The sequence below is a fragment of the Ananas comosus genome, linkage group 17 (genome assembly GCF_001540865.1).
Source record: "Ananas comosus cultivar F153 linkage group 17, ASM154086v1, whole genome shotgun sequence".
Classification (NCBI taxonomy): domain Eukaryota; kingdom Viridiplantae; phylum Streptophyta; class Magnoliopsida; order Poales; family Bromeliaceae; genus Ananas; species Ananas comosus.
The window spans coordinates 2,862,324-2,882,474 of record NC_033637.1 but is presented as its reverse complement, the minus strand read 5'-3'; the positions used below and the strand labels follow the sequence as shown (position 1 = coordinate 2,882,474).

At 39.1% G+C, this 20,151-nt stretch overlaps 3 protein-coding genes across 5 annotated transcripts; 1 reads left to right on the top strand and 2 right to left on the bottom strand.

Moving 5' to 3' along the window:
* On the bottom strand, positions 658 to 4,279 carry LOC109723482 (protein FAM133A-like). 2 transcript variants are annotated; one of them, XM_020251866.1, is made up of 5 exons: positions 3,869 to 4,279; positions 3,080 to 3,181; positions 2,218 to 2,359; positions 1,976 to 2,022; positions 658 to 1,175 (listed from the first exon to the last, which is right to left on the bottom strand). In XM_020251866.1, exons 1-5 carry the CDS (start codon positions 3,953 to 3,955, stop codon positions 948 to 950), a joined length of 606 nt encoding a protein of 201 aa, XP_020107455.1. In that variant the 5' UTR covers positions 3,956 to 4,279; the 3' UTR covers positions 658 to 947. The 2 variants fall into 2 exon arrangements, with proteins under 2 accessions (XP_020107455.1, XP_020107454.1); XM_020251865.1 differs by having other exon boundaries at positions 658 to 1,178; positions 3,869 to 4,278.
* Positions 7,382 to 11,892, top strand: LOC109723342 (formin-like protein 1). The gene is made up of 4 exons (XM_020251679.1): positions 7,382 to 9,000; positions 9,130 to 9,323; positions 10,193 to 10,437; positions 10,842 to 11,892. The coding sequence occupies exons 1-4, from the start codon at positions 7,958 to 7,960 to the stop codon at positions 11,556 to 11,558; spliced, it is 2,199 nt and encodes a 732-aa protein (XP_020107268.1). The 5' UTR covers positions 7,382 to 7,957; the 3' UTR covers positions 11,559 to 11,892.
* LOC109722860 (glutamine-dependent NAD(+) synthetase) lies at positions 12,763 to 20,103 on the bottom strand. 2 transcript variants are annotated; one of them, XM_020251029.1, is made up of 14 exons: positions 19,942 to 20,103; positions 19,424 to 19,637; positions 18,442 to 18,747; positions 17,727 to 17,950; positions 17,100 to 17,203; positions 16,664 to 16,798; positions 16,367 to 16,535; positions 15,874 to 16,009; positions 15,590 to 15,728; positions 14,748 to 14,924; positions 14,089 to 14,256; positions 13,793 to 13,888; positions 13,492 to 13,620; positions 12,763 to 13,406 (listed from the first exon to the last, which is right to left on the bottom strand). In XM_020251029.1, exons 2-14 carry the CDS (start codon positions 19,615 to 19,617, stop codon positions 13,176 to 13,178), a joined length of 2,208 nt encoding a protein of 735 aa, XP_020106618.1. In that variant the 5' UTR covers positions 19,618 to 19,637; positions 19,942 to 20,103; the 3' UTR covers positions 12,763 to 13,175. The 2 variants fall into 2 exon arrangements, with proteins under 2 accessions (XP_020106618.1, XP_020106619.1); XM_020251030.1 differs by lacking the exons at positions 19,424 to 19,637; positions 19,942 to 20,103 and having other exon boundaries at positions 18,442 to 18,644; positions 18,719 to 18,736.

Below are 20,151 nucleotides of genomic sequence, written 5' to 3'. Positions count from 1 at the left end.
TCTCAGCAATATTTTTGTTTTTAATTAGCTTGCAAGATATTTTGGCTAAACGATAAATAAAATTATATTCAAAAGTTTTTTAAAATAAAACTTGCTTTTAAATTTTTAAATTTTTATTGTTAAACAAATATGTTGAATAAAAAAATTACAAGCAATTTATATCTCGTTCTATATTGTTTTATAACAAAAATTGAAAAAATAAAATAAAACAGCAGCAGTATGAATCAAGACTTTAGTTAATGCATGCGTTACTATCAATTTAAACTTTGTACACCGAAAACTAAAACAATAACTTATTAGAGTTTCAAGCCTAGTTATTTAATATTTTCAGCTAAATTTAATTTTTAAAAATAATATTTTCAGTTAAATTTTTTTTAAAAAAAATAAACGAAATAAATAACATACTATTTTTCTCTTCAAAACAATAATAATAACTTACCGCCCCAAAAACCAAACTACCGATCAAAAAGCATACTGAATTCCTAGCGGACTTATCCCCACTTGACTAAGTAACTTGATAGTTCTAAATTAGAAGTTTAATTACTTTATTTTTCTAGCTGCACTAATTTTCAAATAAAAAAAGTAATGAACTGAATAGCTTACTATGTTTCTCTTCAAAAAAACAAATGCTGAATTAATAGTGATTAAGATTGCACATGTTAAAATAGAAAAGAGAAGCATAGGAATATTGGCTGCTAATTCACACCTTTTCAAGTGCTAAACTAATTCACGAATGGGACAAAATGTCCTGCATTTGTCACCATCAAACACCTAACAATTCAGCCCATCAATAATACAGAAAATTTGGCAATGTTGCTGTCGAAATCCACCATACCAAATTGGAACACAGAAACAGCCACCTACATTGAAACAATAAGCTCCAATAATTTCTCTTCCTCAGAGCACACAAGGAGAGAAGACCCACAGAAGCAAACATTAAAAAAGGTCTAGTTCTTCACATTTCCGAAGAACTTGGACAGTCTCACCGGGCCGCCGCCGCCGCCCTCCTCACTGTCGCTGGTAGAAGAATGCTTGGCCCTCGACCGGTGCTTCTTCTCCCTCTTTCGTCTCTTCGATCTGGAGCTCGACCGGGATCTCCTCGATTCCCTCTCCTCGTCATCGCTGCTCGAAGATTCAGATGATGAACTAGAGGAACCTGAATCGGACGACTTCCTCTGCTGCCAAATAGATGCATATCGAATGTAAAGATGCAGAGCGCGGCATAAAAGATATTACACATGTTTGTGTTAGGTTTATGTTTTCTAAATAAAAATGCAATTCAAATAATTGGTAGAAGTTGAAAGTAAAAGGATCATGGAAGTGCAAGAGCTATTCTAGGAAAGTTTTACTTTGCAGAAGTTCGATAACCATGGAGTGCCTTTTCAAGTCTCTACTTGCTCCACCTAACACAATGCCATGTATGATGTCTGTAGTATCTGGAGTGGAATATAATAGACAAAAAATGTACTATCTAGGCTCCGCCAATTTGACTCCCATTAGCATTTGGCTAGCCAGCAAGTCCTACCTTCTAATCTGTTAATCTTTTCTTCTTTTTTTTTCATATTTCTTTCCTTCCATCATGGTTTCCAACACTAAAAAAACTACCTCATTATACCATATTATCCTTACTACTCCCCATACCAATAATTCATATTCAATTCCATTCTTTCCTTTGCATATCTAAATGTAAATTTACTCATTCCCTTCTAAAATCTGGACTTAGAAATGCGGTGCGTGATAAAATTAAAATGTCCTCCAAAGTGTATACTACAATAGCATTTACTGGAAAAAATAGTGGTGCAAGAAATATAAGAACTTTTTAAAGATTACTGGTCGGTGGAATCCAAAATGAAAAAATAGCAAAATATTAGATCTGTTGGAGTGTTGTGGCGGGGAGGAAGGATTACTGATTGATGCTATTCCATGAAGCAGTATCTGTAGTACAGGAACAAAAAAACTAGCAAAAGGATCAGACCTTTCTCTTTCTGCTGCTACGTTTCTTCAAATCTTTATCTTTCCTATCTGCATTGGGGCATTTCATGGTCAGAAAAGCACAAGCAGGAGCAGAAGATACAGAAGCAGAAGTTATCTCTATAAATTTGCAAACAAAAGAAGGCTGGATAATTGGATTCTGCTGTCGCTATGAAAATAAAATTCATTATACACTTAAAAGATCTGAGACTCCAAACAAAAGAAATTCACTAAGTTCTCATCTACCTTTTTTGTGATGGGACTTCCTTCCAGAGTGGTTTCTTCCATGAGAAAGCTTCTGAGCCCTTTCGGCATCCAGCTGAGCTCTATATTCTCTCATCATTCTGTCCTTGTCAGCCTCCAGCTCACCTCTCTTTAGTTCATCTTCCTAAAGACAAACAGGATATGAGAGAAATCACGATAACAATAATACCATCACAATCCAATGTTCTGAAGTTTCACTCTGATAAAGAACATATCATATCTCACAATCTAGTGTTTTAAGTAACTTAGTATTCAACAGTTTGAAAGGAGAGTAAAAAGTATATCTAAGAAGGTAACTGCCACATTACTAAAGAAGATGTTAGCATCTTGCGGCACTTATTTAAACATGCTAATAACAACAAGATACTCTTACACTTCTAGCCTTTGAACACTGAAATCTAGCGAGTCTTCTCAGTCTTGGATTAACTTTTTCATGTGTTTAAATATATATTCCAACTTATTGGAGCCTGCAGCATAAAAACCACTAACCTCTATCACCTCTAACATGGATATTTTCTTCCATCTCGTATACCAATCACAAAAATAACTGAACTTTTCTTTGCAAGATATCAGTCCATATGACGCGTTGGTTTAAATCCATTGTCAAAACATAATATGAGTCCATATTGTTTTCCATCCTTACATGATGTGTTTCTTTGCAACATATGATTCCACAACAACTAAGTCTTGAGATGATATAATGGATAGTCTTGCCATAATAAGAATTGGAGGGTTAAAAAAGAAAAGAAAAGCAATAAAAGTGAGAGAGAAAGACAACAGTAGAGGGGAAAATGACATCCTAAATAATACTAAAAACCTGCATTCTCCAGCAAAGATGCATTACCTTCTGTTTCTTCTTGAATTCCTCCCATGTTATGGTGTGAGATGTTTTGAGGCTGGCCAAGCGAGCAGCATGCCACGCTGGTGAATGAAATGAACCATCCGTCTGTGACGGTCCTTGTTAGTAAAAATTCAACCAGATAGAAGTAATTGATGCACGAAACTCGTAGTGATCCAATAATAAAGTATAAGAAGGAAATTTCACTTTTCCAATAAGAAACATCTATTTGTCCCACAAAAATTGAGGTAGTACTTGTCTAAAACCAGTTATAACGTAAACTACACCGGACATGAAACATCTGTTCTCCAAGAACTGTAATCCTCCCACGGTGATATCAAATAGAAAACTATATGACTCAAATTGGCACGTTCTCAGTTACGAAAAGGTCTACCAAATTCATAAGAACAAATAAGGTTTTCACAGGTACCATTAAACAAAACAGTAGCATGATCTCTTTAACACACAGTAAACTTAAAGAGAACTGAAATCTCATTGTTTACAAATAGATTAATCCGATCCACATTCTACAACTAAAACCAACTAAATCCCAACAAGTGACACTTAATTCACTCAATAAACATCTAATATGCACCTTGGTTATCTATATCTCACTAGCATGAATAATAAGCTAAAAAAGAAGTGTTTTTGCTGCAAACAAAAGCGCCCCAAAAGAATATTCACGTTACCAATCAACAAAAGGTCAATTCTAAAAGAGACACAACACAATCAGAGTCTGAATAGAAAAGCAGTAAAAGGAAACATAAGATTCCGATGGTATGGAAGGGTACGAACCATTCCGTCTTCGATCTGCTCGGGCCCAGCCGAGCTCGAGCCCACCCGAGCCCTCTGCATCGCCTTGTACGCCTGGTTCTTCCCCATTAATCACCAAAACCTCCTCAAAATCACTACAAATCGAAAGCGAAAGGAAACCCTAAAAGCGCTTGCGCCGAAGCCGATTACTGCTTCAAATTGGACCCGATTTTTACAAAGCCACCATGATCGAGGGCTACGGAGCTGATCTAGAGACGACGAGGGATCGATTGGTGGGGTACAGCTGCGATTTTCACTCCATTTTTCCCCAATTTTGCTATTTTCGAGCGATCGGGCGTTGAGATAGAGATTGAGGATAGAGGAGGAAGAAGGGTTTTGGTAAGAAGGGAAAAGGGGAGACGAGATTAGGACTCACGGTGCGGATCGCGTCGCTCCCACCGTACGGATAAGTCCGCATGCGGGAGAGAGAGGGAGTTCGAATCTCTTAAGACACGTGTCGCCATCCAGAGTGCAGGTCGATGGACGGGTGGGATCGTTTTCCGGAGTGGGAATGCGTGGACGAACGGCTAATGAGATGGCATATGTCGCATCAACGGAAATAGATCTTTCCAAAAAAAATTAACTTGGTTAAATCATCAAAATTAAGATTTAACTTCAGTTTTTGTGTTGTTATTATTAACTTCGTATTAAGGGGCAATTATTATATGAAAAAATAGGAAACTTGATAAAAAAAAAATTCAGATACAATAGTTAATAGAAAAAATGATAACTGTCTAAAATATAAAATTTTAGTTGAATAAAATGCATAAAATTTTTCTATAAATATTCGGTCTAATATTTTACCTCTTTATTTTTTAAAAATCTTTATATTGCCCTCTCAAAATTTTTAATTATAGCACTTTTATCTCACAATGTTATTTTTACTCATTGTCTCGTGCATGCACTGTAAGGTAAAACTAGATAAGAATTAATATATTTATTTTACTCAGGGATATATTTGTGATGGAAAAATTAGAAATATAAACGGTTCTCTAATGGTAACAAATCAGAGGAATATATCTAAAAATATTGAAACATTTGTAGAAATAACTTATTAATTTATGAAAGTTGAATTTTATAGAAATATATTTGTAATTCACTATGTTTGTGAGAACTTGTATGCAATTAACCCAAATGCAAATGTCGCTTTTGAAAGTTGAAACTTCTTTTTCCCTTATCTAAAAGGCCACATGCTTGGTGGAGGTGCACAAGCCCACTCAGCAAAAAGACAACGTTGTGTGCTTAGTGGGCTGGGCCACAGCTTCATGGGCCCCACCAAGAAAGCAACGTTTGTGAAGGGACTTTCCTAGTCACTTTGGTTTCTCCACAATGGTCTTGTTTTATTATAGTTTGGTGAGCTACTTTCACATGCGAGAACAATCACCTTGTTATTTCATAACAACACCGATTTTACTGTTATGCATGAAACTTGCCCACTCCCTTTTAAGTACGTGATCTGAGATTAGATCTTGGTTTTAGCATGATCTGAGCAGGATATATATATATATATATATATATATAGACGAATGTGTACGTGATCTGAGATTAGATCTCGTTTGCTAGAATGTGTCAAACTACTCATGAGTAGCTGGTCAGCCGTGCTGTAAAGTGCTCCTTACTTTTTTTTCTTCTTTTATTTATTTCTTTTCTTCCCCTGCCTCCGCCCTCATCTTTTGCTTGTCACCCCCCCCCTCCATTTTTTTGCCTGTATCTCGGAAGCCTTAGCTGCTTCCAACATGTACGCTCAGTTCATTTAACTTAATGAATGAAGTAGGTAGCTTGCTATCTATTTCTCAAAAAAATATATATATATATAGACGAATGTCGAAGATGTGTGAATGTGGATAGGAACCATTCTCACCCCCAGTAGCTCACAGGCTCACAGTGTTTGCTTCATTCCAATTTATGTTTGCAGGGAGAAGGGCCCCAGATCCTTATACTTACTTTAGCTCTTTAATTTTTGCTTCGGACATTATTATCTGAGCCTGATCCACTTGTGATTCTCCGTCCTTCGTCCCTGTATAGCTGTGTCCTGTAACAAGATGAATGATTTTAGTATCTCTTATTATGGGCTGATCTGAATGATGCAAGTTAACCTGTACACATGCCGTAGTAACAAATCAGATGATTACAACTATTTTGGGAGATTATTTAATCATATTTACTGTAGTCACACTCCTCTACCAATTCAAACTTTTTATGCAATGTTCCGCTAAAGAAAATTTAGGACGAGAGAGCGGTAGTTTATCCAGATTTTACCTTTTTTTTTTTTGAAAAATAGGTAGCACGCTATCTATTTCGTTTATTTCATTTAGAAATAAGCTTAGCTGGAAATGTGAATTAATTAGAATTCGAACTTGAATCTCGGGTACCAACTACCAAGTCCTTTGCCACTTACTATAAAGACGGTCGGTCAGATTTTAGCTTGTTAGATTACATATGTATACGATGTTAGGAGTTCACGTATAAACAGTCACGCGACAGATAAGTAAAATAAATTAAGGGCTAATCTATAGCCTAATTGATATTACTGCTTTCTCTTCTACTTTTCTCAAAATTTTAATCAAAATTTTAATCGTATTATGTGCTACATACGGTTTTAAAAAAAACCGAAGCCAAAAGCGATGTTTTTGTGCCGGAATTCCGGCACTGTCGCCCACAACCATGCTCCTTTGTCTCAACTTCGGGTCCAACGAGGAAAAGTTATGGTCCTGCACCAAATGTACATGCATATTATTATTTTATACACTTAATTTTATATATATATATATATATATATATATATATATATATGCATTAAGAATGTGTATGTTTTAAAACTAATGAACCGCAACATCTAAAATTTTTATATACAAAAAATTGTACAAGAACACACTGAAAAGAGTTAAATTTTAATTTTGAGACAAGTTGGGTGGGGGTATGAGAAGCAGGTAATAATTTCTCCTGGAATGGGTGGGGGGGCATCTCTAATCAGACCAAATCTTTGCAAAGTTCGAGTTCACTGCCTCTCCTCTGCACGAGACACCGAAATGTTAATCACTTCCCTGCTCGCCTTCACACTTTAAACTAACCCGCACACAACGTACGTTAGCGAAAAGATATTTCCTAGGCCGGGTCTAGTGAGCCGAGCCAACAGAGTACAGTACAGCTGTGCGCAACAACTGTTGGCGCGCAGAAATTGTTGACTGCACCCGGTGTATTAATTCCTACACGTAATTTAGCCCGCCGTGATCATCATCATCGATAATATTTTTAACTCAAAATGGTCAAAATGGGTAGTATGAAAGAGGCAAACAAGAATCTAGTATTTTCTGGCTTCTCTCCACATTCCGACGGACACTAATAAATAAAATAATCTAACACCATTCCTTCATCGCAGTTCACAACTGCACAGCAGTAATAATAATAATAATAATAATAATAATATTGCTTCTCAGTTCACAACTGCAGTAAAAATAAAGAATAAAAAAGTAGATAGAAACTAGTGCAATTTCTTTTCTTCTCTTTTTTTGTTTTTAAAAAGTGACCTCCTCCTCTTCTTCTCCCTCCTCTTCTGCTGCTGCTGCTCTTCCCAGTTCACTCTCCCCAAGAAACACACTACACTACACTACACAACACTACACTACACTACCTGAGTACTCCGCCATTTCCCTCTCCCTCTTTATCTCTTTCTCCACAACAATGTTGGCCAAACTCTTCTTCTTCCTTTTCTTCTTCATCTTCATCTTCATCTTCATCTTCTTCATCTGCGCCCACACTGATTACAGTGAGTACGCCCCCACTCCCCTGCACAACCGGAGAGTTCTCCACCACTCCTTTTTCCCTTCGACCACCCCTGCGTCCTCGTCTCTCCCACCGGCTCAGGCCCCCTCTCTCCCGGCCTTCCCGAAATACCCCTCCTCTTCCCTCCCCACCCCCACCACCAACACCAACACCAACGCGCGCCCCTTCTTCCCGATCTACCCCTCCCCTCCTCCTCCTCTACCTCTCTCTCCTCCGCCTCCTCCCTCCCCACATTCCCGCTAACATCTCCTCCCTCCTCTCCCCTCCGCCTCCTACGACGACGCCGCCATGGCTCCGCCGCCTCCAAGCTGTCCCCGCCCTCGTCCTCCCGCTCTCTCCCTCGCCCTCCTCGCCCTCTCCCTCTCCCTCCTCCTCCACCTCCTCCGCCGCCTCCGACGACGGCGCCTCTCCGCCGACCTCGACGAGCGCCGAGGTGGCGACGCAGCGCCAAGCCCCCCCGCTCGCGACGCCCTCCGCCTCTTCCCCCGGCTCCGCCCCCTCCGACGCCCCCAACAGGTCCCCTCTCGAAACCCTAGCTCCGAGTTCCTCTACCTCGCACCTCGTCTTCCTCCCGCCCCCCCCACCGCCCCCGACCCCGACCCCACCTCCGCCTCTGCCGCCGCCGCCGCAGCCTCGAAGTTGGGCTCGCCGGAGCTCCGCCCGCTCCCGCCGCTCCCGCGCCCGTTCCGGCAGGGGGCCTCTTCCTCGTCGTCCTCCGGGGAGTTCCTCTCCCCGTCGGGTGGCTCCGCCGGGGAGAAGCGGTGCTCCGGCGACGCTCCGCCGCCGAGCGAGCGGAGGAGCTACGGCGGGGGCGGCGCCGCCGTGGAGAAATGCGGGTCGCGGAGCTCCACCCTGAGCACGGGGTCGGATCCCACCTCGAACGCGGTCTCCTCGCCCTCGCCCTCTTCCCCCACCACCTCCTCTCCCCCAACCGTTTTGAGCCCTAGCCGCTCCGCCGTCAGGTCACGGAGCTCGGAGCCTCCGCCGCCGCCTCCTCCCCCTCATGCCGCCTCCGCCGCCGCCGTTAGAGATGACGGCCTCCGCCCTCCGCCGTTGCCGTCTCCGCGCCTGTCGCTGCTGCGGCCGCCGACGCCGTCGCCTCCGAAGAGGAAACCGCCGTCTACCCCCTCATCATCCCACCCGCCCTCGGAACAGCGGCAGGCGCCGGCGCCGGCGCCACCTCCACCTCCGCCGGCAGTGCCGCCACCGCCGGTGCAGCCGCCGGCCCTCGTGCCTCCTCGGCCCAAGTTGAAGCCTTTGCATTGGGATAAAGTCCCCATGTGCTCCGATCGCGAAATGGTGTGGGATCAGCTGAAGTCAAGCTCGTTTCAGTAAATCCGCCTTAAACCCTAAACCTTAAACCCTAGAACGCAGACTAGTTTGTATATCTCTGTCAATTTTTGGATGCTGCATCATGAACTCAAATAAACTGTTTTAGACATTTCAATTGGTTTTTGTAGGTTAAACGAGGAGATGATTGAGACACTGTTTGTGTATAACAAAACAAACACTGCGCAATCGAAGGAGAGGGAGCTTGCTTCTTCAACAAATCAAGAGAATGGCTTGCTTGATCCCAAGAAATCTCAGAACATTGCTATTTTGCTCAGAGCACTAAACGTCTCTAAAGAGGAAGTTTGTGAGGCCATCTTGGAAGGTTTTTCTTATATTTCCACTTCCATAACTTCATAATAACTTTCGCTAGTACTACTTGTGTCCAATTGGTTTGTTCACATGCATTAATTGTTATGTATCTCCTTTTTAGAATGCGATGTTAGTGTTGGGGAATGATACTACTTTTACCCTAGATTGTGTGAACCGTACTAACCGAGAACAAATTCATTTAATTGGAGCATATGGCCTATTTCTTATTTTGAGAAAGCTCTTTGCTAGAAGATAAGTTGGATGCCCTTCTGTAAAAGTTCTGGGCTAAGTTTCGTGAGGGGATATAAATGGTTGCTCTGTTTCTCCAGATCGAAGAACATGCTCGATGTTTACTTAGTCGATGCTGAATAAGGAAATTATCTAGAAATATTCTATGGTCATTTGCCTTGCAAGTTCTTATGTTATTGCGACTAATTTTTATTTCCCAAATAAAAGAACTCTTATTAAATGGCGTCTAGCTTGTTATACTTCTGTTGACACGGTAATGAATGCGACTTTTTTGAGCCTTCAATATTAACACTTATCTTAATAGTAATTCTCAGTTCCTCAAGTATTAATTTTGCACATGTCCATTTTTTGTAGGGTTCTATTTATAACATGAGGGAAGTTGATCTCTCTCTCTCTCTCTCTCTCTCTCTCTCTCAATGATTGAACTTATGTTGTACTTCTCCCTTGAACCCTTTACTTTTGTCATTTCCTTCTGGCTATTAAATTCTGATATTTCATCTATACATGGGAATTATCTTCTGCACGCTATCTAATATAAAAAGTTTAATCAGTTGTTATTGGCTTCTATTTGCGCAACATTTACATCTTAACCACGATTGCCATTTCAGACAGTATCGTCTTTGTCCGTAACAGGTAATATGGAAAGGCTGGGAAATGATCTTCTAGAGCTGCTCATGAAAATGGCTCCAACCAAAGAAGAGGAGGTTAAACTGAGAGAACACAATGATGATTCCCCAGTCAAGCTTGGACCAGCCGAATCATTCCTCAAGGCAATGCTAGATGTGCCATTCACTTTTAAGAGAGTTGACGCGATGCTTTACGTTGCCAATTTCGACTCAGAGATTAATGATGTGAAGAATTTATTTACTACTCTTGAGGTAAATTCAATTATCTAATATTAGAGTTGTTGTATTCTACTCATGTAGAATAATAGCGTATCGGCTTTAAGCAGATTAGAGCATGTTGAATTCACATCAGAGGAATTATTTATTGGTTTTATCACATATTTTTTTCCTTAAAATAGTTCTAGTAGTGCAGCAATTATACATGAATGATGAGGAGACAAAAAATAAAAAAAAATGGAAACAGTGAGAATTATAAATGCCACAATGGGAACTTCCCTGTTTGTGCAACCTTTTCTTTTACATATTCACTGCTACATATGGTCAGATGGTCTCAAATATGAAATTAAGTTTACTCTAAATAAACAAAAGACAACTCATCACTCTCTGATTTTTTGTGATAATTAGCTTTTTCCTTGTGTTTTTTTTTCATTTTTCAGGCGGCTTGTGAAGAGCTAAAGGGAAGCAGATTGTTCCACAAGCTTCTAGAAGCTGTTCTTAAGACCGGGAACCGAATGAATGTCGGCACAAACCGTGGTGATGCTCACGCCTTTAAGCTCGACACTCTTTTGAAACTCGTTGATGTAAAAGCCTCCGACGGGAGGACCACCCTCCTTCACTTTGTCGTCCAGGAAATCGCAAAAGGCGAAGGCTATCGCCATTTCTCTACCCAATTTCAAATGGTTGAACCGGACAAAAGTCCTCTCTTCAATGATCTCGAGTGCAAAAAAGTTGGCCTTCATGTTGTTTCGAGGCTTGGATTGGAGCTCAACAATGTGAAGAAGGCAGCTGTTATGGACTCAGATGCACTAAGCGGTAGCGTATCGAAGCTTGCAGAAGGGATCGGAAAAATTCACAACGTACTGAGACTGAATTCTGCGTTAAGTACAACAGACCGTAACCTGCAGTTCCACGAGGTGATGAGCGCCTTCTTGCGAAGGTCAGAAGGCGAAATTGTGAAAGTTCAGGCCCAAGAGAGCATAACACTATCTCTGGTGAGGGAGCTAACGGAGTACTTCCATGGAGATTGCGCCAAGGAGGAAGCTCACCCATTCAGGTTTTTCATGGTGGTGAGGGACTTTCTCGCCATTCTCGATCAGGTATGCAAAGAAGTTGCGCAGATGAACTATTCCATCGCGGGTGTTTCTTCAGTTTAACCTAGTTGGGGGTTAGTGATTTTGGTGGAGAAAGCCGAGCTTCGTCATGAGTTAGTGCTTTCTGGTACCCGAAGCTTGTCGACACCAAGTGCTTCTTGGGTTTTGGTGCCAATCGGTGGTTTTCCTCTTTCAGGTGTACTTTTGGCTAGTTATGAACTAGGGTTCTTTTTTTGGTATTGTAATGTAGATGTTTAAGTATGGAGAATTTTAGCTGCAGAGAAGTATGTGTATTTTAGCTGCAGAGAAGTATGTGTATGTATATTGGTTTGACTAACTCAAATTATATGTCTGCTTGAAACTCACATCACGGAGAAATTCTAGAATGCAAAGGGTATATTGGTGATGTGCCATAACAAGCCAATCAAATATCTCGTTTTAGAGATATGTCCTATCATGATTATAAAAATAAAAAACTATTGTACTTTTATTTGAAAAGAAAAAATATGATTGGCTTGTTATTGATGACGTGATGCAAGTGTGACAGTATAAAATTCCTCCACATCGCCAAAGAATTGGATTTTGTGCTATGTCCTTGAGCTGTATTCTAATCTTCATTTATATTTTTTCAGTTCCAAGTTGTTTTACAATTATACTAGAACTGTATTCTAATCTTCATTTATATTTTTTTAGTTCCAAGTTGTTTTACAATTGTACTAAACCACCATAACATCGTGAGTATGGTGTTATTGAGTTAACCTGTTAATAATGCCTTTTATTTAGTTTTATGGGACTAAATATTATATCATGAAAAGAAGTCCAAATTAGAACTGGAATCCATGAAATAGAGGCCTCAAAACTGGTGTATCCCAAACTAATCAATGTAATTGTACACCATGATGATATAACGTACCCGAACACGAACACGTTACAGATTACTTTGATGTAATTGACATTATTTTGATAATTTTGAAAAGAAAAAAAATGATTAAAGAAGAACTTTATTTATGACCACTCCACATGCTGCAAAGAAGAGAGACTTTTCCGAGAACCAACCAGCCCTACAAGCCTAGCCTATTTTGGATCTTTCTTAGCAGCTATAGAGTCACAAGTGGATGGAAGAATTAATAAGAGTAATGATGGGTGCAAAGTTTTTTTTTTTTCCCTTTTTTTTTTGTCTGATCCGGACATAATTAGAAGATTGAAAAGCAGGTCTGTGATGAATAATGGCTGAGCCAAGAGCACATTTACTACTGGAAAAGGAAAAAAAAAAAAACAACATAAATAAACTATACATGTCTTTCCACATAGAAAACTTTAGTCAAATTTTAATTCCTATATATGAGAGCACAAAAAATTTTTGTCCAGACCCAGGTGAACTAACTAATTACAGAAACTTAAAATTTCCAGGACGAAGTTAGGGACAAGGCTTTTTTTTTTTGTCGTCTCTCAATTGTGTAAGGTATGTAAATGTTGAATGTTTATTACGAAACAAACTAGCTCTGAAATTTAATCCCTGCTCTCAATTTCTGTTGTTACAGTATCAGCTTCTCCTGAAATTGCTAGTGACACTGGTTTTTAGTGGTTATTGACGAGTCCGATTTTATAGCGTATAGCGAAAAGGAATGGATGAAGGAGAACCTGGTAATTATTTCATTAACTTCTTAGCTATTGTCTCTTTTAGAGACCAGCTCTTGGATTGCCAGATCCCACCGCGGCAACTCCCATCCCGCTTCCGTGCCCAGATGTTATATCCAAATCCTTCCTTTGTAGCACTTCTTGAACTTCAACAGTTTTAGGATCCTTATCCATCTCTTGGACGAGTTCATCGATCTTGCGGAATTGATAGGGCCATCTCGAATTGTACAGGAACTGGCGAAGGTCAAATCTATTGTCCTCCGGTGAATAGCTCTGCCAAAGCAGGGGCATAATTGAACAAAATTGATAGATGAGAAAATTTAGCGCAAAAATTAGCAATTTAGAAGAGGAAAGGTACCTCAGCATGGTATGATGGTGTTAAGACGGTCATTTTATGCCGGTTGATGGAATAGTACTTGAAGAAGTACTTCACTTTGTCTGCAACCTCTGATGGGGATAATCTCCCGCACCATCTGTGGCATAGATTCTGCAATTTATGTTCATATGTCAACAAATCAAATTCAAAGAAAGGGAAACGAAACAAAACAAAATCCACCAAGAAGTTTTGATTTCCTAGTGACGTGAAGGTTTTAATTTCCTAGTAAAGTGTATTGTGATTATGAGTTTCCCAAAAGCGCATTCAAGGTTTCGGCACCAACCTGAAACATTGACACAGGGCCGCAGCGGAAAATCTTTCTCAGCCTTCCATATATCGATAATTCCTCATAGGTCATCCCCATGTCCACTTCATCCAACTGATTCATATAGAGAGCAATCTTTGTATGAAAAGCAGTTTCCGAAAGAAGAACCACTTAATTACTCTTTTGTTTTTCATATTCCAAATTCTAAAAGAACTACACGAGTGGAGAATCACACAGTTAACTCAGTCTGATTTCTTTTCAGAAAAATGAAACCTGGAATTGTGTGTTTGAGCTTTCGAGTACCAAACATATACCTGGTTATAGTTGGAACGAATGGGCTCCAGTTCTGCAGTTGGAGGTGCCGCTTCGATATCTGCCAAAGAAGGGTATTGGAGGTGAACAGCTGCCCAACGAAGAAAGGCCCTGAGATCCTGCTTGCTCACACTCCCTATGGGATTTATGTCTGCTGAACTGCAATCATACTGTGGATTTTGCACAAGAAAGAAGCGATCTTATAAATTGTATATATACTGCTGATATCAGGTATAATTTCATTCTCAGCAAGATCATCTGTTTACACAGATACTTCCATCAAATCTAATTTTCATATGCAGCCATCATGCGCCGCTTCTTACAAAAATATTGTTTTCTTGAGTTGAAAGAGTCATCTAATGTGCAGGGAAAAATTTGTATTCTGTTAGAAAAGGTTTATCAGATAGTGGTGTTGCTCTGCATAGATATATGGAGAAAGGTGGTTTTCGCAGGGTAATGTATATAGATATCTCCAGATTTGAATACACAAAGCATCTCTCACCACATGAAATTTTGCATTAATGCATTCAGAATTTAGAATGAGAAAAAGGCAACAACTCTAGCTCGTTAAATGAGTAATGTTCAATATTGACCACCAATTCATGTTAGTTCAAAGCAATTTGAGGAAAATAAGAAAACAGAAGTAGAACCTCGCTTTTACCTTAGTCAAATAACCACGTAAGCCTTCATCCACATTCGAGCTACCAAGTACGAGATAAAAGCCAGATTTATTATGAACCCAGGGCATAAGAGATGCCAACATAAAGGCTAATACCATCCTCACTCGAGCTTGAATGTTCTGCAAAGCCAGGTTCTCCGTATTTGATCCTCCATCAACCTATAGATTTGGCAAAGTGGTAGTCTTGTCATGCTAAGCAATTTGGGGCAACATGCTACTAATGCAACAAAAATGCTGCCTTATAAATTCACATTTTGCGATTTAATAAGTAACCACCTACAGATTGGCTGCATTTGATAGGCCATTAATGTTATGCGGTAATACTTGGTCATGCTAAAAAGAATTTCACAAGTCTTTAACGACACTTCATGATAGAGGATAAGATTATACACCATCTCGTGATTCAGAATATTTATAGTTACACAATATTACTAGTTACACATCCGATTAGAAACATAAAACAAATTTCGTTGCAACTACAAAAAGATTAGAACATATGGCTTCACAACAATCAGACAGTACTACCCACTGAAAGCACTAAACCCTGCAAATATAACCCTGCAAAGATTAGAACATATGGCTTCACAAGTCTTTAACGACACTTCATGATAGAGGATAAGATTATACACCATCTCGTGATTCAGAATATTTATAGTTACACAATATTACTACTTACACATCCGATTAGAAACATAAAACAAATTTCGTTGCAACTACAAAAGATTAGAACATATGGCTTCACAACAATCAGACAGTACTACCCACTGAAAGCACTAAACCCTGCAAATATAATCTCTACAATTGACTGTGTAATATATGCTCACCTTGTATCGTGGACGCTTCCCTGTTAGCTTCTCGAATAAAGAGATCAATGCAGAAACAACAGTATCTATATGCACGTCTAGGTACCATGAACCAATCTCATCAGATAGCTTCTTTGCACGTGATCTAGTAGCTTCAGAACTGAAAAGCACAGTAAACTTCTATCACCAAAGGTAGTGAATGTCAAATAATTTATCTAATGATAAGTTACTTAGATGAAAAACTGTAGGCTTACTGAACATGAAATTGGGGGGCTGATACAACTTAGATATAAATAGATTCATACCTGTTCTCACTTCCCATGTAAACCGTATAAAATATGCGCTTCGCAAATTCTCGACTGTCGGTTGGAAACTCTCCATTTTTATACTGGCCAATCCGAAGGGCATCAGCCTTTACTTGCTCATCTCCTTTTTGTATATCTAATTAAAGATTTCAGGCCTATGCATGATAAGTAAAATGGCCAAACAAAAGGTTCAAGCAGAAAGGAGATTGTATACTTGGAGAACATCTTAAGACAAGAATGCTTTGAGCAGCAACTGAAATAAGATTTTATCTTTATAAAGAAAAGGCAAAGGACATGTGGGATTAAACGGGCACTACCACGTCCCTTAGCAAACTGGTAGACACATTAAGACATTGGCGAACTAGCATAACAAGTATTGAAGTTGTTGAGTGAATTTGAAACAAAAGAAAGCAGGTTCATGCTTCTGGCAAGAAAAAATGAAAATAAAAATAAGCATCATAGCCTATTTGAAAAATATTGGTGCAGATCTGACCTTTTATAACTAGTTGGCACATGCAGCCAACAATAGCTGCAACTGCAGAACTATCTGCTCCTCCAGAAAGGGGAAGCAAAAAGCCAGAAGCCCCGCTCCTTCGCAGATAATCCCACAGCCAACAGCCAGGCCCAAATGCTATCTCTTCCTCAGGACAGTGATACTTAATCTGCATGCCACAAATGACCATTATGAACAACCTAATGAATTTTACACCACATAATAGCAACAAAAATAAGCATACTGGTTTTGTGTACTATTTTCTCAAAAAGTTTTAGGGCAAAAAAGGAAGCTTACTTCAACTGGGCTAGTAGGAAACATTCCAAGTTTAAATGGTTGACAAAGTTTGTACGGTGCCTTCACGTAGGGAACCTTCGATTTGCGACTTGCCTGCTCCCTGAAACTACTCATAGATCCTCGATAGCTAGAAACCTGTGGAACATGAAATGTGATTACCATGAATTTAAGAAACAAGAGCAACATTAATACGATATATTTCCATATGGACTATTGTTACTAACGGAATACAGTGAAATACTGATTTCACAAGGTTACGAAAAAGGAAAGCAAGATTTGTAAATTATAAATCCGAATCATAACCTGTCTCTCCCTTAATGATTGTCTGTGCAGTACATAAGCAGCTAGCATAAGGGGCTTAAAATAGTTTCAGTTAATGTTAACCAAAATGCCTATTATTATACATAAATAAAAGTTGAAAGGGAATATCTCTTACAGTATCAAGATCTACTTGAGCACTCAATACTTCAACATCATTCAAGGAAAATTGAGACCCTTGTGCAACCACATCTCCATTTACAGCAATACAGCAACATCCATCTAGCAAGAAGAATCAACAATAAAGAGAACACTTATAAGTTGATCAATTAAGTTACAAAAACGAGTCCAGTTATCTGCTTCTTATCCCCAACCAAAGGATGCCCTAGAATATTGCTCAGGTTACCAACCATGACGACAAGAAGAAAGCAGGGGATAGCTGTTCTGGTCTAATTGGGTTCTTCAAGGATTATCTGGGAATACAATGCCAACCAAAACCAAAAATAATGTAGTCCCTTCATCCCCAGTTATCCTTGTAATCATTATAGATACTCTTCAATGCAGTTATGAGTAATCTCTGTGATCGCTACAGTTTGGCTAAGGTACACCACGTATAATTGGTGAATCATACTTCAAGCATAGCCATACTTCAAGCATAGCAACTGAACTGGACATCAAGTTTGAAAACCTGAAAAACTAGCTGGTTGCTACTCAAGCTGATTGATCAATAACAATTTGGAGTACATTCTGATTTCCCTGTTGAACTACTTTTATAGATCAATGCTCTAATAAGAAAACTGCATACCATAGTAAAGGCGGCCACCATCACATCCTTGGTGATTACTATACATGTAAACACCTCCACAAAAACGGGTTGCATTTTTTATTGAATCAATTCGAAGGTTCAGTTTTCTTAGCTGGTGGTGACTTCCACTTGCATTCATAAAGACCTCAACACCATTCAGTGACAACTCGATCCGAGGAGCATCTGCAGTGAAGAGCTCCTCACAAGTTTCAGCAGCCAAAGATCTGACAGGTACAAAAGTAGCAGTTAAAAATGCATATTAATGAACATACCAAGAACAATTTCCCCCATTTTTAGATCATTAAATAAGTAATTTGAGTACACGAAAAAGCACTGGATTGAATATTTCACAGATAATAGCATGGCAGGAATATCTCAGAACAATATGTTTGAGAATTTGCTTTCAAAAATAAATTAATAGTATTATTCATGCAATAAGACTTCTTTACACATTCTCACAACAAAAAAAAAAGAAAAAGAAGAGAGAATCTGATTGTAACAACCTCTTCTACCAATATAAAATGAACAAACAAGAAAAGAAAAAAGCAAATTTCAAGTTTACTCTTGCTTAACAAAAACCTTTAGATTGAGAAAAAGATGCCAACACAAAGTGAAGCTACTAATGATGGCATGCAGAAGCAAATGAAGACGCTTTACTATGTAGTTTAAACAGGCTACTGAACTTTTAATTAAGTAACCAGCGGTTAGCACTTACACATCAAGAAACTGGATGTATCCATAGCCAAAGGGCACCGAGTCCTGCGATATAGCCTCAGAAACATCAGTTGGGAGTTGGAAGTCCATAAGTTTGTCTTTCAATGTCCAAGCAGAGAACCACCGAAATTCCCTATAGTTTCCGTCATTTGCAAGGGCCATCTTTGGGCGAATCATGATTATCTTTCGGTTTAAGCAGAAAACCTGGCAATTGTACCGCACACTTTCAAAAATGATAGGCATTCCTATGCTGCATAGTATATTGTCAGTCCAATCACCTGATAAGATATCCTTCAAGCATTCCCATCTGCACAAAAGTACTTCTAATGTCTTAGTAGAAGCAGTAGTGCCTACAGCTACATTAAGACTAATTCAAAACAAAATTGGTACAAAAGAAAAAATAAACTTATTAAGCACTTAAAAGAGGCAAAATAGAGAGAATTGATGTGACAAAGTGAACCTTTTGAATAGAAAAACTAGGTTTTAGCAATAAATCTAGTCCCAATGCCCTTGTTCAAATGTGTCTAAATGAATAGGGCTGAGCATAAGGTGTGACTGAAAAATCATATATCAAATAAAGTAACCTTGATATCAAATTCTCAGACTGATTAATACCATGCTAGGGCTTCGCGTGGAATTCGCCAATAAAACTATATAAGACGAAAAAAGTTGCAATTTCTTCTAACGAGATAAGTACAGCAAGAGATCATTTTTAAGTGCTTTTTTTTTGTCAAAAAATAAAAAAAAAAATTGTTTTATCAACATATATAGCTAGATTACCATAAAATCAGTGACAAGCAAATAGAAATCTGATAAGAAGATAAGTAATTTCACTCCTACTATCAAAACAAACTGTTTTTTCCCCCCCTCCAATTAGTAATTTTTGTTCCCTTGTGCGAAAAAAAGTAGCAATATGGAAAATTAAGCCAAAAACAAGGAGGAACGAGAAATTAGAGCATGAAATCTATGAAATAACAACTCACGAATGCGTAACACTGTCCTGCTCCAGGAAATGATCCTCACAACCGTAACCCGTAATCTCGAGCTCGGGGCCGATCCTAATTGCGGCCCCTTCTTCTTTAGCCCTAGATATCGACTCCTTGATGTTCCTCACATTGGTATCGAAATCCATCGCCCATTGGTTCAAATTACAAGTTGCAACCTTTATGAGCCTCATCCTAAACAACTCTATCGCCTCTGCAAAATTAAAATAGGCAAATAACACCAAAAAACAAAAAAAAAATGCTACTTTTCTGCGAATCCACAATGAAAATTGTTTCTTAGAAAATCGCAGCAAGAGATTAGATCATCAAAGCGTGTGGAAAACGATTCGTTAATGCGAAAATTCGCGTCAAAAAGGTGTTTTTTTTTCTCGGTAAAAATTGGACTCCGCTCTATTGTTGTTACGGAACTCACCGATGATTATAAAAAAGAAAAAAAGAAAAAACGAAGGTAAATAAAAAAAAAAAAAAGAAGGGAAAGATTGGGTATGGAATCGTACTGAGATTAGAGATTGGTTACTTCTCAAGCGAAGAGAGAGAGAGAGAGAGAGAGAGAGAGAGAGAGAGAGAAGGGTCGGGTAAAAGAGAGGAGAGGAGAGGAAGTGATCGATAGAAACCAGGATTCTCCATAACTGAGATAACACGACCTCACAGGAATATAAGGCCCTTTTTTTTCATTTATTTTATGTCAAAGTAGTCCCATTATTTAT